General features: G+C 43.8%; 1 protein-coding gene across 5 annotated transcripts in view; it reads right to left on the bottom strand.

Annotated features, from left to right (window-relative positions):
• The window catches only part of ATP11A (ATPase phospholipid transporting 11A), a 107,108-nt gene that overhangs the window by 54,793 nt on the left and 35,414 nt on the right, over positions 1 to 16,901 (bottom strand). For all 5 annotated transcript variants that reach the window (XM_083501124.1, XM_083501122.1, XM_083501120.1 and 2 more), the window contains exon 2: positions 706 to 828. In XM_083501124.1, coding sequence (XP_083357250.1) covers positions 706 to 828 — 123 coding nt within the window. The remainder of the gene's footprint in view (positions 1 to 705; positions 829 to 16,901) is intronic.

Raw genomic sequence — 16,901 nt, 5'->3', positions numbered from 1 at the left:
CATCCGCAGCCTAGGCAGCCCTACAGGAGGTCCGGCAGGGATGTCTAGGCTGCGGATAGCAGCCTGCCGCCCAGCGGGCGGGGCGCCCTGAAGCAGAGCGCCCCCCGCGCCAGGCAGACATCCGCAGCGTGGGGAGCCTTGCCGCACTTCCCGGCAAGGCTCCCCACGCTGCGGATAGCAGCCTGCCGCCCGGCGGGCGGGGCGCCCTAAAGCAGAGCGCCCCCCGCGCCAGGCAGACATCCGCAGCGTGGGGAGCCTTGCAGGAGTTCCCGGCAAGGCTCCCCACGCCGCGGATAGCAGCCTGCCGCCCCGCGGGGGGGGGGCGCCCTGATGCAGAGCGCCACTCGCAAGGGGCAGACATGGCCAGCCCCACAAGCTCGGGGGACAGCAGGGAGGCGCAGCGCCGCCATCCCGCTGTTCCTCGACCTGATTCTGTTTCCCCGACCTGCTTTTGGGGGGGAAATAAAGGGAATTTTTTTCCCCTTTATTTCCCCCCAAAAAAACTAGGTGCGTCCTATGGGACGGAGCGTCCTATGGGGCGAAAAATACGGTACTTTTTATTATATTCCTTTCCAATCAGCTGCTGCTGGTAAACAAAGGTAGCTCAGGAAGCAAAAAAATAAAATAGTTGGTGGAAAAAAGAAAAAGGAAGCTGACAGAGCAGAGTCAAAAGCATTAGACAAATTATGCAAACACACACTCTACCTTTGAGGAGACTATTCTGTTATCCGGATACCTCTGTGGAATGTACGCTTCAGTGCCTGCAGGGGGTTCACGATGCCCAACATAAATAGTCCGATTGTCCACCCAATTCTCTTCTCCAGCACACTGTGGAAAAAAGAATGTGTCATTTTAGTTCAGTCTGTAGTTCTGCATAGACATGAGTCATACACTGAACTGGCTAGCCCCGTCTTTTGGCATTAGTTGATACTTCATTCTCTAATAGCTGTCAAAATCTTAACCCACCCACCCCCAAGTCTTTGCCTATCTTCTCCTGAGCGATACTTAGATGACACATAGGAGTGAGCTGTCAAAACCCTGCCTTTAATTGCCTTCAGTAAGTCCCTTACCCCTGGAGGAATAGAGGCAAACCCACACAATTCAAATCCGTTACTCTAAACGGCGAGTTTTATATTTTGTCCTCATATTACTCTAAAAAGAAAAGAAAAGGCATGCACGCTGACACATCCCAGCTCTCTGAATACATATTGAGCATATTTCCCTAATCATGTGCACTGTAATCCAAGGAGCTATTTCAGGAGACTGCCAGGGCTTGCACATATTTGGGTTTTCTCTGCAAACAGCAAAGCTGAGGGGCCACTTGTGCAGTTCTTCCAAGTTTTGAAGCTATGCGACAAATAGTTGCAGCACCGCTTCTAGAAAGAGGGATTGACTATGAAGCCCTGCTTACCTGGGGAATGTAACACATTTATTTATTCAAAAGATTTATATGCTGCCTTTCTTGGGGGCGGGGGTGCAAACTCCTGCCATGGCAGATTACAAAAGATTATGAAAACCATAAAGTATGGATGGCGAACCCTAATATGAGGACAAAAGGTAGAAGGCCTTTATCTGAAATCTTCTAAAATACATATGTACAGAAGTATACATGATTCTACGCATTTTTATTTTGGATGTATGGAATTAGTAGGACTTGTTGAGGAAAGAGTTGTTAAGACTTTATATTCAATTTATTTTAAATGGTGTTTTTTTAAAAGGAAGTTGTAATGGCCCCAGCCTCAAACTCAAGATTCCGTGGATGGGTTTAGTGACCAGGAAGATGCTGGGGCAGAGAGCAGTCCAGAATCAGAGGCAGAAGTGGAGGCTGGAGTGAAAGGGGGTCAAGAGGCAGCAATAAGTCAAGTTGGTAAGGAAGCCAGGCTCTCCCATTTCTGCTGCGACCAGCTCCTCTCCCCGCTGGTTTCCCAGAATGAGATACAAGGTGAAGGAGCCTTAGGCTGCTGGGGAAGGAACCAGGAGAGGCAGAGACCTTCAGTCCTCCCAACTGTCTCATTGGGGCAAGACCTACTGGGAAGAGTTGTTGTGATCTCTAGGCCTGTGCTGTTTTGGTTTCTTTGAATAGTTAACTTCACTGACACTGGTGTTTTTTATTGCTGACCTACTTCTGACTCTGGCTCCCAACAGTCTTGCAGAGATTGCACCAGATGGGAAGCCATAGAAAGAAAAAGCACACCCCTTTAAGCCAGGGACTTGGTCCTTTAAGATTTTACATTTCTAAGAAAGACGAGTGGAGAAGCGGCAGGCTGGAGGGAGGGCCTCATCCTGAAAACTCAGTCCATCTTCGTATGAATGAGTTGTTCAATTGGAGTTCTCCAAGGTGCTGTACCCACCATCCTGCCTTCTGGTGTGAACTGGTCAGAACAGAGGTAAGGGCAGGGTTCAGACCTTGTCAAACTCTCAATGATGTCATAGGAGACAATCACTAATGGCCAAAGAAGACATTAGGGAAAATGGTTTTTATAAGCCCATTGAAATTTTTTGCTAAAGACTTCATGTTCTGAACAGTTTATCATAAGAATATAACAAAACATGAACGAAGAATGTTTTTTTTGGGGGGGGAGGGGACAAAGTATTCCAAAATGCAGATTTAAGTAATTTACACTACATCCTCAAGAACAGAGAAGGCAACCTGTGCCTTGTTCAACAAAAGTAATACTGAATAACGAAAGCAGAGTCATGCATTATTAAAGCCATTATTCAACAGAACTTGATTCTTCTCATGAGGGTACTATATAGTTTAGAGGACAGTAGAACAAAAAGTCTCTCTTATACTGCTTATTGCCAATAATCGATATAAAATATACTATATATGAACAGCTATTATGTCTACCAAAAAAACAACAACATCCCAAGACAGCACTTTCCCCCCCCACCCCTATCAAACTACCACTCTGTATTAGATTTCCTTCGGACCATGACACTGATATCCCTGCAAGGAAAGGAAAAAGTACTGCAGCAAAGTAGGAAGAGCAGTGAAGTGTATCCACTGCTTTATATGCTATTACTTAAGCCCATTAAAAGGTACATCCAAGAAACCATAAATAAACCTAAGCATTATGAGTTTCTAATAATAACTTAAAGCTCAATGTACCGAAACCCTATTCCATTGGCACATCAATGATGAAGCATTACTTTTCTTGCTTCAGCCCTGTCAGCAAATGCAGAACCCAAAAACTGGTGGGAGATCCATTATGCTGTCTTTGCTTCTCATACCACTGACCACAGTATCCTCCTGGGGAGTCTATCCAAGTGGGTGGGGGTGGAGGGCACTGCTTTGCAGGGGTGCTGTTCCTACTTGGGTGACCATCTTCAAAGGGTGATGCTTGGGGAATGTTATTCGGCACCATAGGGCCTTCAATGTGGGGACACTCAGGGTTCAATTATACCCCCCCACGCTGTTTAATATCTATATGAAACTGCTGAGTGGGGTCATCGGGAGTTTAGGAGTGTGTTGTCAGCAATATGCTGGTGACACACAACTCTATTTCTCCTTTACATGTACAGGTATGGAAGTGGATGTGCTGGACCGGTGTCTGGCCTCGGTACTGGACTGGCTAAGAGCTAATCCAGTTAAGACTGAGACACTGTTAGTGGGTGGTTCCCTAGACTAGGTGGATGGAAGACTGCCTGCTCTTGAGGGGATTGCACTCCCTCTAAAGGAGCAGGTACGCAGCTTGAGGGTGCTCCTGGACCCATTGCTGTCACTGGAGGCAAAGGTGGCATTGATGACATAGAGTGCCTTCTGTCAGCTTCAGCTGGTGGCCCAGCTATCTAGACAGGGATAGTCTCACCTCTGTGGCCTACGATCTGGTAATCTCTAGGTTAGATTACTTCAGTGTGTTATAGATGGGGGTGTCTCTGAAGACGGTTCAGAAACTTCAGCTCAAGCAAAATTCGATGGTCAGGTTGCTCACCATCAGAGGGCGACAACACGAGAATAGGCCATTTCTGTGATGGCTTTCTGTTTGTGGAATGTCCTCTTCAGAGAAGTTTGCCAGACGCCATCATTACATGTCTTTATCCAGGTCTTCAGCTATTAAACAACCTATGACCTTTTAAATATGGTGGACCTGTTATTATTATTATTTCTGTGATTGTTAAATTGTTTATTATTATTATTATTATTATTATTATTATTATGCTACGTAAAGTATGTTTTTAATTTTGTACACTGCCCTGGGACCTTTGGATAAAGAACAGTATACAAATTGAATAAATACAAAAGGACATATTCAAGACTCCTAGCTTCATCAAGCTTGAATGATGATTTAAGTACGACTTCGTTTCTCAGTTTAAGGTCACGAAACTTTTAACATAATTGAAAACTTTTAAAAAATAAAATGGGGGTGAAGTACTCACAACAAACTCAGTGAAGGATTCAGTTTTCTGAATAATAATGTTTCTTTTTTTAAAAAAAAAGGAAAGAAAAGAAAATGCAAGCAATGGAATAACTATCCCATTATCCCATTCAAAGGGAAGAGCTACATTGATTTGCTGTAGCCCAAACAGGAAAAAAACAAGGGGGGAGGGGAGAAACCCTGTGATACCTTAAGGCTTTTGTGACATAAACTTTAACGGGCAAGTCTACAAAATCTTATGGCACACTAAATTTGTTAACATTTAACCTCACTGGTGCTGCAGCTGTCAGAATTCAAAGACCACATTTGCATCCTCACAGGAAAACCTGTATATGGTAGGTTACAAGTATTGCCATTTTACATTCTGAGAAACAAGTCTGAGAAGTTTATAACAGCTTGCTCAATGCATGAGCTAGGATGGGCGTTCAGGGCTCATACTCTGTCCCTTGACTCACAATTGTTTATCTGGCAAGGTACTAAAAAAACATTATTTTAAAAAGGAAACAAGCCTGAAGGGGCTCAAACAATTTTGCTTAGTTGCTTAACTTACATTAGGTCAAGAAATATCCCAGCTGTCCTCCAGGTAAAACTGGCATAAAACTACAGGTATTTTTTTTCACCTTGCCTGTTAACATGAAAAGCCCATTTGCTTTTATCTTATGAATTGTTCTAGAAGTATTTCTAAGCTGGTGCTTCGATTCTTTCTGCTCTCTGCAGTAGATGGTATGGTGTCGGCTAAGTTTAGGTGATGAAATGGATGGGATGGGGTGTTAACGGAAAAAATCTGAGGGCTCCCTTGGACAAAAAGCAAAGACACCAACCAGAGTAAATTGAAGCAAATCAGCAGCCTGTAGGCTTGGTCTTTATTGAAGAAAGACTGTCGCGACAGGGTGCTCCCCTCACTAGCAAGAGAGAGGAAAGACCCAGAAAGATGGTGTGCAAGACCTTATAAAAACTTTTGAAATTCCCCTCCTCTAGGTCAAGCCCACCCCCAGAAACATCATGCATACATTACAGAAAGGAGGGGTTGACATCATGCATACATTACAGAAAGGGGTTGAGGGAGGAGTTGTGGTGGTAACCTGAGTGTCCTGTCACCTGGCTGGTTCCTCCTTTCCCCCTCCCCATGAGTACTTTCCAGGTGACAAAGGGGAGTTTGCAGTTTCCTGCCCCCAGAGGGAAAATCTGATTATTGTCCTTTGTTTCAGTCTGTGCTGAATCCACTCCCATATGCAAGTTCTTTGTCTTTTTGATTGTCTTCTATCTGGGATTATCAGGGCTGACATAGCAACTGGGCAGGGCTCCTGTGGATGTGCTGGTATGCTGAAGGGATTATGGCTGACCAGAACCAAGCCACCCCCCCTTTGATAGTCCTTGTCACATGGAGTAAAATAAAATGGAACAGTGCAAATCCGATGTATGGTTGATTTTCTATGAATTTATAACAGAAATGTGGAGTATGTAGTGTGTGAGTGTGTGTGAAGTTTGTGCAAACAGAATGATTGGGGTGGGGGGTTCCTGCTACAGGGGAAAGGGGCTAAATGACCATCAAAATATGGTACTGAGAGAACAATGGCCTATGGCCTTAACTCTGCTGGGTTACTAAAAGTATGATCTTGTCATGCATTTGGAAGAGGATGGTGTGATGTGGAAAGATACAGGGAACATAACTGCTGGTACCCATATATAAAACCTTATGAGCAACACATATATGGAGTTTTCCATCAGATCATATGACGGTGTTGAGTGATAACGCCAAGCCCTGGTGCCTCCCCCCAACGCAGCATCGCCCGGGATTCATCACGCTGATGTGGCCCATGTCTAGGGACATGGGCACACGACAAGCAGAGTTCAAACAGAAGCTTAGCCTTGAGGAGTAATATCTAAGCCTTATTTATTGCAAATTAGAGCAAACGTAACAGAACAAAGAAAAACATGGCTTCTCTCTCTATCTTTCTTCCTCGGAGAAAGAACTGCAAAAGCTATACAGAGCAGAAACAGCGTATCTCCTCTCACAAGGCTCCAATAATCAGTGCTGGAATGTAAACAGGCATGTGACATGTAACGATCCCACATATCTGCAGCATGGGAGGAATGGAATTCTCAAGAGATGGGCCATCATATAATCAGCAGACCACACATGTGCAGAAGCAGGGAATGGCTCCTGCATGATTCTCAACCTGGTATCCAGCAGTCCTGTGGCTCTGCTACATGCATGCTGCATGTGCAGGCAATGGAAGCCCAGAGTCCAGCACTGGGCTGCGAGAACATCTCTTCCAGGTGGACTTAATGTCTGGAAACAGATTGAGGACCCAACTCCAACCATTGGCCGTATAGGCTGGAGCTAATGGGTGTTGGGAGTCCAGCATCATCTGGCTGGCCATTTGTTTCATCATTTCTGGTCTAGTCCTCAGGCACAGCTGGTGGTTTTGAACAACCATCAGACAATATTCCAAGGGATGAAAGGATGGTGTTGGCTTCCCATCCTTCTCTATCTCCTCTCAGCCACTGAGATATGGTCTGAGAGCCTGAACCTGCCCTCTACCTAGCAATGCCTAGCGTTCTCCCATCAGCCATGGCTGCAATGAGTGTAGGAGCAGAGCACCATGCCTCACCAAAATGGTCTCCCTTTTCCTGTGCCAGACAGGATCTCTTACAGTTGGTTTGTCTGGAATACCATATATGCACTAATAAAGAATCAACAAAGACTATAACCTTCAAAGTGCTAGCAGGGCCACTATCTATGCCTCACTAAAGTGAGCCAGTTATTATTATGCCATTTTCATCTCACACATCCATATGATACTGAAATATCACTCTTGTTCTCATCTGTCAGGATAATGTCGCACATTAGTGGGGTGTGTGTGTGAATTGCTGATTTTGCAAAGATCACATATCTTTGGCAATTTACAAAGCAGAATGCCTGATTTATGATTTTAAAAATTAATGGAAAGAAGATTTGCCTTAATGCAATATTCGAATAGCTTGAATAGGCAAATCTTCTTCCCATTAATTTTTAAAATCATAAATCAGGCATTCTGCTTTGTAAATTGCCAAAGATATGTGATCAAGCTAATCAAATATTGGATTAATTATGATTAAGATCTGCAAATGAGAGTATTTTCCCAAATTGTTAATAAGACCATAATAATTTTTAAAGAATATATCGAGAGTGTTCTGAATGCTTCACAATACAGCTTGGAAAGGTATCCCTGCATCATCTTACCGACTGGAGAACAGTAGCCTATTGCCATACAATGAGTTCATGGCTTTAAATCAGAGAATTTCTGGCTCACAGCCACTATGCTAACAGATACCCTAGAAATCCAGCCTTTCACCAGCATAACCCTGCATTATACTGTTGAACATTTGCTCAAGGGGAGAGGGAAGAACATAGGCAGATGGTAAGCTGACTGAAAGCTGTGCCTGGCCTAGCTCTGAATGAACGCCTCTCGGTTTACTATTCAACGCGACCGGCACAAGGATATGCCATGCATTGAGATACTCAGATATGAGATAACAACACTTGGCTTGCAGACATGATGGGGGTTCTGTAAAAATGCTGCAGAGTTCTGACCTTGATGAAGCAATTATCGCTGCTTTTCAGATTGCACTTGAAACGGTGTTGTTCTGTCACTTCACAGAAATAGACCAGCAGCCCCTGCTCTTCTAAGCATCTAAAATCCGTACAGCCAATGTAGAAAATCACACATTGCCCTCGCTATGAATGTTACAGCATTCCTCCCTCTTCTATATTTGTTCTCATCGGATTCATCTGCAACCAAAGAGAGCACGCTCACCGCTTAAAAGCAGATGCAGCTTACTGTGTAGGAAACGAAGAGGCCTGTTTTGATTTAATGTTCAAAGAATGACGTCTCATTTACCCATTAGGTGCTACTGTCCTGTCTCGTCATGCTAGGCTTCTGATTGTTATACCTGTGAAGCTTACAGGCTAGCTGAGGATGAGAGACAATTGCGTCTCCAGGAGTCAGATTAGGTGAACTTAGGATCGATAACTATTCCTATAGCCATTCAAAATGTTGCTTATCCCTGTCAGTACGTAGGCACAGAAAGGTACGTAGGGAATTTCAAATTATTTCATCTAATAGCCCAGTGGGGATCCCCCTCCAGCCAGTGTCCCCCCTCCCTACAAGGCAACAAAAAGGGGGTGCTCAGAAAAAGATGGAACTTTCTGCACAACTGGAGATTATGCAGGTGATGGTGGGGAACACAGTGGTTTCTCAATTCGCCACAAGAAGGGGACAAATGTCTCCTCCACTGCAAAATAGGGAGGCAGGAGACTGCACATGCAAGCTCCCAATATGCTGTTATGGAATCCTGGCAACATGAATGCAGAGTGCAGGCACTAACTCTGGTGACAGGACACTTAATTTTTGCTGACTCTACAGCCTAACAGCTGCCACTGGAGGCATGATAGCATGTGCCCTCTGCCCCCGGATTTCTATTTATTTCCGGGATCCTTTATGCTTCTAGGGCAGAGTTTCTCATACTTGGGTCTCCAGCTGTTTTTGGACTACAAATCCTATCATCCCTAGCTAGCAGGGCCAGTTGTCAGGGATGATGGGAACTGTAGTCCAAAAACAGCTGGAGGCCCAAGTTTGGAAAACACAGTTCTAAGGGATCCATCTCGCGAGGGGCACTGAACTGTCACAGGTGCGGGGAAGGGATTTACTAGAATCCACCTATACAGAGTCATACAACTGGTTCATCAAAGTCAGAACTGTCTCCACTTACTGGCAAGGGCACTCTCAGAGTTTCAGGCAGGTGTTTTTCCCAGCTATAGCTGGAGATGTCAGGGGCTGAACAGGGGAATTTCTGCACACTCTGGAGCTGAGCTAGGGCCCTTCCTCAAGTGCTAACAAGGGCACAGCTGTGAAGGAGATAGATCCTTAAAGAGTCCTGGAATGGGAAAATATTAAATATTAAGGTCTTGACAGAAATGGCTACATACCGTACGCACAGGGGTTAGTTACTGATCAGGTTAGAACCGGCAAGTCTGTCACTTGAAAGGTTTAGCATCTAAGCTTTAAAGCTATTCTGCTCTATTGGGAGATGGTAACGTTCCTTATCTTTTTTTTCTTCCCTGCCTTTTACGCTTCCCACCTTGCAACCCATAATTGTTTGCTCCTGAACTTTTATATTTGCTTTAAGAGCAAAACCAACAATTGAATGAGAATTCTTACAAGCGTAGGTAACCACAGCTCATTAAAAAAGTGCAACTAATTCAATGCTAGCTATTATATCAATTTGTAAAGGAAAGGAAAAGAAAAGAAACAACAGCTACAGTGGTACCTCGGTTTAAGAACAGCCCTGTTTATGAACTATTCGGTATACAAACTCCGCAAAACTGGAAGTAGTGTTCCGGTTAGCGAACTTTACCTCAGTCTACAAATGGAAGCCGAACGGCGGAAGGGCACTGGCTATGGGAGGCCTCATTAGGGAAAGTGCGCCTCGGTTTAAGAATGGTTTCGGTTTAAGAACAGACTTCCGGAACGAATTAAGTTGGTAAACCGAGGTACCACTGTACTTCTGTGTAAAAATAGGAAAGCAGATATTTGGAGAGTGTCTGTTGGAGAAGCTGAACAAACACTGAAATGTTTGAATTATTATATGCAATTATAAATAAAACTATGAGAGCTAACGCTTTTTTGTAGTATCCATGGATTTTAACACCTAATATTAACAGTTCTAGGCATCTTAGACGACGTAAATTCATATCGGTCATAATCTGCTTCTTTATGTATGCTACAAATTAAAGGGTTGTAACAAAACTAACTTGAAACATGGAAAATTGCTGTTTTGGATTATTTTATGAAAGTGACATAAAGGAAACCTTGTACTTAGTCATCGCTGTGTTTTTAGCCACTTTTCTGTCAAAAAGGCCATCAAACTAGTTTATATGGTAAAAGTATCAGAATAAAAAACACCATGTTTTTGCATCAATCATGCATCACATCCAGACAAGACTCCCTATGCAGTGCACCACAATATTTTTTCTAGGGATAAGGGAAGAATCATCAAAATAACTTTTTAAGTAGCACAGCAGAATCATGCGGTCCAAGCATGCTCGTTTTCAACATCACCTCAATAAACGTATATCGTATTAGCCTCATACTATTCGACTGTCTTATATTTCCACTATGGCAGATTACTAGAAGCAAAGAAAGCGCTGGTGTTTGTTTCCCCTGGCAGAGAAGGAGAAGTTGCTGCCATGATATATCACTTGTCATCTTGAAGCCCAGCCAAGATACATGAGAATTCAGACTGGCATGAAGAGGGCATGCGGAAGCCATAACTATACATGAGACACATAATATTTGGCTGCGGTGTTTTTACTTAAATATAAAACATGACTGCCGGGCTCCTCCTGCACTCAAAATTTAACAAAAGGTGAAACTGAAGTGTGTAAAAAGAACATTTCTTGGAGCAAAACGAAAGATGCACAGCAGCAAGAAACTCAAATGTTTGCAGAGCTGATCACTGTAATAAATATTATACAAATGTTCATAGATACCTTCTCAAACATTACAGTGTTAGTGAAACACACACATTCACACCTAAATTAGTTTTTTTTTTAATTTTATTTTAAGCAAAGTGTCATTCATCATGATGGTTGGTGTCCAGTGCTACCTCGAGTTAAGAACTTAATTCATTCTGGAGGTCTGTTCTTAACTTGAAACTGTTCTTAACCTGAGGTACCACTTTAGCCAATGGGCCTCCCGCTGCTGCACCGCAGCCAAGCGATTTCTGTTCTCATCCTGAAGCAAAGTTCTTAACCCAAGGTACTATTTCTGGGTTAGCAGAGTCTGTAACCTGAAGCGTCTGTAACCCGAGGTACCACTGTATATCTAAGGAGAGCTGGAAAGTGGCAAGGGCCTTTGGGAAAGTGTGTTTCTTTGTGCTCTACATATTTCTGAAGTATCAGGAGTGAGAGGGCAGCTTTCCCATCATTGTAGCAGTGTCCCCAAGTACAGATCTTCAGAGGCCTACCTAGGCTCCCTTGGATCCTTGGCAAGGAGATGTAGCAGTGACTCCGAAGCTGGGAGAGACCATGGACCAGAAACTCAAAAAGTTTGCTTTTCAGCGCCTTTCATAGTCTGCCAGTGATTCCTCCACAGCCATTGCGGTTGGGTCTGTTTAGCTCTGCTTCTCCTCTTCCATCGGTCCATTTGCCTGAGCACGCGGACGGGAGGTCAGGTTCCTAGCCAGAGTGGAGAGGGGCAATTTTTGTGCCTCCATGGGCCTGCACCTTTGGCAGAGGCCAACCTAGCCAACCCCCTAGGTACGCCCCTGGAGCTCTTAAATTGTTTACTCAGAAATGAATGGCAACCATTCACTTACATAAAAGGATGAGAGTAAATGGGTGCATGTAGGAGAAGTTGGGTGAAGAGTAAGCTTGCTCCATGCCCCTGGGGCCATTGAGAATGAAAAAGTTCTCTCTCTCTCTCCACACTCAGGTTCCCCTTCTGGGTCATGTAGAATGTGATGCAACATTGGGAACTGATTAGATGTAGCTAGAGAGGTACTGACCATAGAAACCTGATAGACATGAAAGAAGAAAAATAGCACCATCTTCCATATACCTGAAGCAGGGTCTGAACTCTGTGAGGTGCCGTGCACACTGATCACGCTGCATAAGCAAACAAACAACTCAGTTTGTTGTCCCAGCTACTTATGCTGCAGCATTCCTTACCACTGCTGTATGTTATCAGCGTTTATGGTTCTCCAAGAGAGAAAACCGCTATCTTCTGTCTCCGCAAATATCACTAGCCACAGAGCAGGTGAGACCAGAAAGAACGAGTTAATATTTGCCTACTGTGCTGTCATGACATTGCTGCATAGAAACTGGTTTCTTCCATGCGTAAGTCCTAGGGGAGTTGTCCACACGTGGCAATGAGATTGGTTGGGGTAGCTGTGCTGTTGCTATGAGAATAACTTGTCACTAGTGGAGGTTTCCTTATTGTCATTTCACTGTTGTTAGAGCTGAGCGGAACAGGGTACAGCTGAACCATCACAAGCAGAGCCAAAGTAACTACCTCCAGGTTTATCTTATGCGTGTTTACAAAGGAGTAAGTTCCACTGGAATCGATAAAGCCAACTCTCAAGGAACTACAGCTTGTAATGGGACCATAGGGCTGAGCTGTCCTGCCATTCTGACTCACTCTTTTTCTATGTATGCATTCTTGAAAATCCTCAGACCTCCATTGTGAGGATGGATTTAATTTGCATTTATTGCTCCAAACACATTCCACAGCTAAGTGGAGTCAAAGTACTTTGGTTTAAGCGAACCTTAGCCTCCCTGACTCTCTCATGCAACTAAATAAGCTTAAATGTGAGTACTTTAGTTTAACTGGGTCGCTGATGAGCCTGCAAGTGCACATAACCATGGAAACCTGGAAAGTGATGTCTTCATGTTTCTCCAAAGTGAAATAGCTTGTACCTCCAGGCTGTTTATCCCAAAGCTTTGGTTTTGTAATGTCTGATTCTTGGAAGAAGTCTCAGGCTAAATCTGCAATGGCATTTGACTTTTCTGGAGGTGTCCCTGCACTGAGGAATAGAGAATTAATTATTCTGTCTTAGGTACAAAATCCACTGCACCACTTCACTCCCACGGTGGGAAACACTTGTCCCTTAGCATTACTACAGAAATATCCCTAATCCAGTATTAGCAGCAGCATGGCAGAAAAACTGGAACTGGAGAAATGGCTGACTAGCTGCTGCCTGTTCTTCAATAATTCCAAGCAGCAGCCCCTTCCATTAGTCCCACAGAAGTCAATGGGGGGGGGGTAAACTTGAGTTGGCTATCTTAATATCTTGGATATTGGTCTAATCAATATCACTCCTAAGGGGGCCAAGATTATGCAAGTTTTTTTTAAAAAATAATATTGAAATTATGAAGACATTGCTTTACACCATTTTACATGTCAAAATAAATTTAATTTTTTTAAAAAATTGTCCAGTAGCACCTTAGAGACCGACTAAGTTTGTTCTGGATATAAGCTTTCCTTTGCATGCACACATCTTCAGAAACACACGATATGCATGCACAGGAAAGCGTATACCCAGAAGAAACTTAGTTCGTCTCCAAGGTGCTACTGGACAATTTTTTAATTTTTTAATTTATTTTGACTGCGTCAGACCAACACGGCTACCTAACGGAACCATTTTACATGTGTTCCTGTGGAAAAGATTAGAACTTGTGCAGCAATAAAGCTGCCAGCACATTTGCAAAGCTAAGCAGGGTCCAGTATGGGTTCAAATTGGATGGGAGAAGTCATGTTGAGATTCCTGCATTGCAGGGGTTAGACTAGATTGCCCTTCCAACTCTACAATTCCATGATACTATAATTACCACAATTATGTAAACAAAGAATTCTCACCTCGCCACCACCATCTCTGGAGCAAACAATATTTCAGTAATCTTATAGGCTGTAACCAACAGAGGACTGTGAGAACAATAGCACACTTTTATTGCAACAGCACCAGTTGTGCTTTTAGTTAGTAGTTTAGGCATTTTGGTGGTGCGGTTTAGTGTTGTAGTTACAGTGTTGGTCTAGGTAAAAAGATAAAGGGACCCCTGACCATTAGGTCCAGTTGTGACCGACTCTGGGGTTGCGGCACTCATCTTGCTTTATTGGCCGAGGAAGCCGCCTGGGTCATGTGGCCAGCATGACTAAGCCGTTTCTGGCGAACCAGAGCAGCCGTTTACTTTCCTGCTGGAGCGGTACCTATTTATCTGCTTGCCCTTTGACATGCTTTCAAACTGCTAGGTTGGCAGGAGCAGGGACCGAGCAACGGGAGCTCACCCTGTCGCGGGGATTCGAACTGCTGACCTTCTGATCGGCAAGTCCTAGGCTCTGTGGTATAACCCACAGCACCACCCGCATCTAGGGCCAGGGTTCAAATCTCCACTCAGCCAGGAAGTTCACTGGGTGACCTTGGGGGCCAGTCACTGCCTCTCAGCCTAACCTACCTCACAGGGTTTCATGGGGATGAATTGAGGGGGAGGGAAGAACAATATCCGTCACCCTGAGCATCTTGAAGAAAAAAGTGGGATATGAATGCGATAAAAATAATAATAAATAAACAACTTCTGAGGAACTAGTGAGAGTGGCTGCGGTCTGGGAATTGCTAAGAAAAGTAGAACAGGCTCCCTCAGGAGATGCTGGACTGTCCTTCCTTGGAGGTTTTTAAGCAGAGATTGGATGGCAGAGGTTGGATGGATGATTTAGCTGAGATTCCCGTACTGCAGGCGGTTGGACTAGATGACCCTTGGGGTCCCTTCCAACTCTAAGATTCTAAGAATACACTTGTTTGACCAGGGCTAACAGGAAGGGGAGTAGGAAAGAAGAATGTACTTAATCCCTGAGCGTGGATACACTGCTCTTGCGCCATCAGAATAGCAGAGAACGGGACTGAATTCTAAGCAACCACCAGTTTGTTTGTAAAATAAGGTATACCTGGCGTAGAATCCTAGAACCGTACAGTCGATAGGGACCCCGAGGGTCATCTAGGCTTCTATGAGAAGGACAGAATGTAGTTATTTGTGCTACAATTTGAAGTAAATTGGAGGCGGCAGGGAGCGGCTTCTTAATGTTTCCCTCTTGTATCATTTTTACACTGAAAATAATACATACACAGAGCTGGTTTTTATTTCTCCGAATACCTGGATCTTCTACCTGGTGGGCATAAAAGGCGGCTGGGGCAGGGGAGATAATTTTCAGTGGGAAAACAGCACAAAAGGAAAGTATTAAGAACACGCTGTATATGTATTGTATTGCTCCATCTTCAGAAACTCCCTTGGTGTCCTGAATATCTATGGAATCTTATTTCCTTTTCAAAAAAGCACAGTAAACGTTGCACAATAAGTTATGTATAAAAAATATTATTTCAGAGGATAACAGCTTATCCCAATGATGCTCAAAGACCTCAAAGGGAACACTCAGCAAGATTATCAAAAAGAAACGGAAATTGTTTCCCAAATGCACAACTTCACAGCTACTAGGTGAAAATTAAAAGACTGGGACCTGGTTAGCACATTAACACTGAGCAAAACCATGATTTGGTGTGAACGAGAAAAAAGTTCCCACAACAAAGCTTGCAGCTGATGTTCTCCTCCCACAATGATGCTGTACCACTCAGGGTTAAGTCCTTGTTTCGAGTGAATTCGCCTGCTCCTTCTATCTCTCAGGATCATTTCACAACCTATCCTCTAATTCCATAATTTCATCAACTCAATCTCCCACTGCTTCCTTAGATATAATCAGTGTAATACAACTAGCCAGCAACTTACACGTATTTAACTTGCGCACATTCAGTTTTACGCTCTTGGCAAAAAGATAAAAATAAATAAAGGGTGTGGGCATCCACACACACACACACACACAAACAAGACTCTGGAAATCTCGCCCACCATCGCACCCGATATGTTTTGACTACAGTGGTACCTTGGGTTACAGATGCTTCAGGTTACAGACTCCGCTAACCCAGAAATAGTACCTCGGGTTAAGAACTTTGCTTCAGGAGAACAGAAATCATGCTCCGGCGGCACAGCAGCAGCGGGAGGCCCCCATTAGCTAAAGTGGTGCTTCAGGTTAAGAACAGTTTCAGGTTAAGAATGGACCTCTGGAATGAATTAAGTACCCGAGGTACCACTGTAAACAACTTCATGAAAGTGCAAGTAAGTAAATCAATATCAAGCCCAGCGGTGGGTTTAACCTTCGTGAAAACCTGGTCAGAAGAAAGTCAGTATAGATTTAATATCTGGAAAAGGTCATCCAATCATGCAAATACTTTGAAAAGTAATAAAATCACTCTTCTGGAAGGCTTTTTTTTTAAGAAGAGACTTACACAAGCATCTGGCTAAAAGGGTTTAGGTTCAGTTAATGCTAACTCATTGCAGGTACTTGAACAGGATTATTTTTGAAGTTTCTTGTGACCCATATCTTTTCATCACATACAGACAGCAACCCCATTAGGCTCCGATCTGCTTCATGAGCCAGGACTCTCACTTGAGGAGCTCGTGCAAATCAGAAAGAACAATGGGTCCCCTTGGTAAAAAGGACAAGGAAGCAAGACACGGGGAACAGCAATTTCAAATTGCAAAACTTTTACTTGCAGAACTTCTTTCGTATGAAACGCGACGCCACACAAGTCTCAAATTCAATAAGAAGTATTATGCTGCGCCATAAGCAAGATTTGATTATCAGAAAGCCTGAAGCAACAGATAAATCAGAGCCAACTGAAGTTTGAGGGGGGGGTGTCGGCATAGTGCTCTCTGATGGGTCCCCTCAAACACTGTGCGTCCATCCCCAGTAAGTCCTAGTGAGCTTACCTGCCATGGGAAAGGGGAAGCAAAAATACAGCCCTGATGAACACTGGGCAGCTCGGAGCACACGTTTAAAACGCCCTATACAGTGGTACCTTGGGTTACAGACACTTCAGGTTACAGACTCTGCTAACCCAGAAATAGTACCTCAGTTTAAGAACTTTGCTTCAGGA

The sequence above is a fragment of the Podarcis liolepis genome, assembly GCF_965112155.1.
Source record: "Podarcis liolepis genome assembly, chromosome: 4".
Taxonomy (NCBI): Eukaryota; Metazoa; Chordata; class Lepidosauria; order Squamata; family Lacertidae; genus Podarcis; species Podarcis liolepis.
This window is presented reverse-complemented; position numbering and strand designations above follow the sequence as displayed.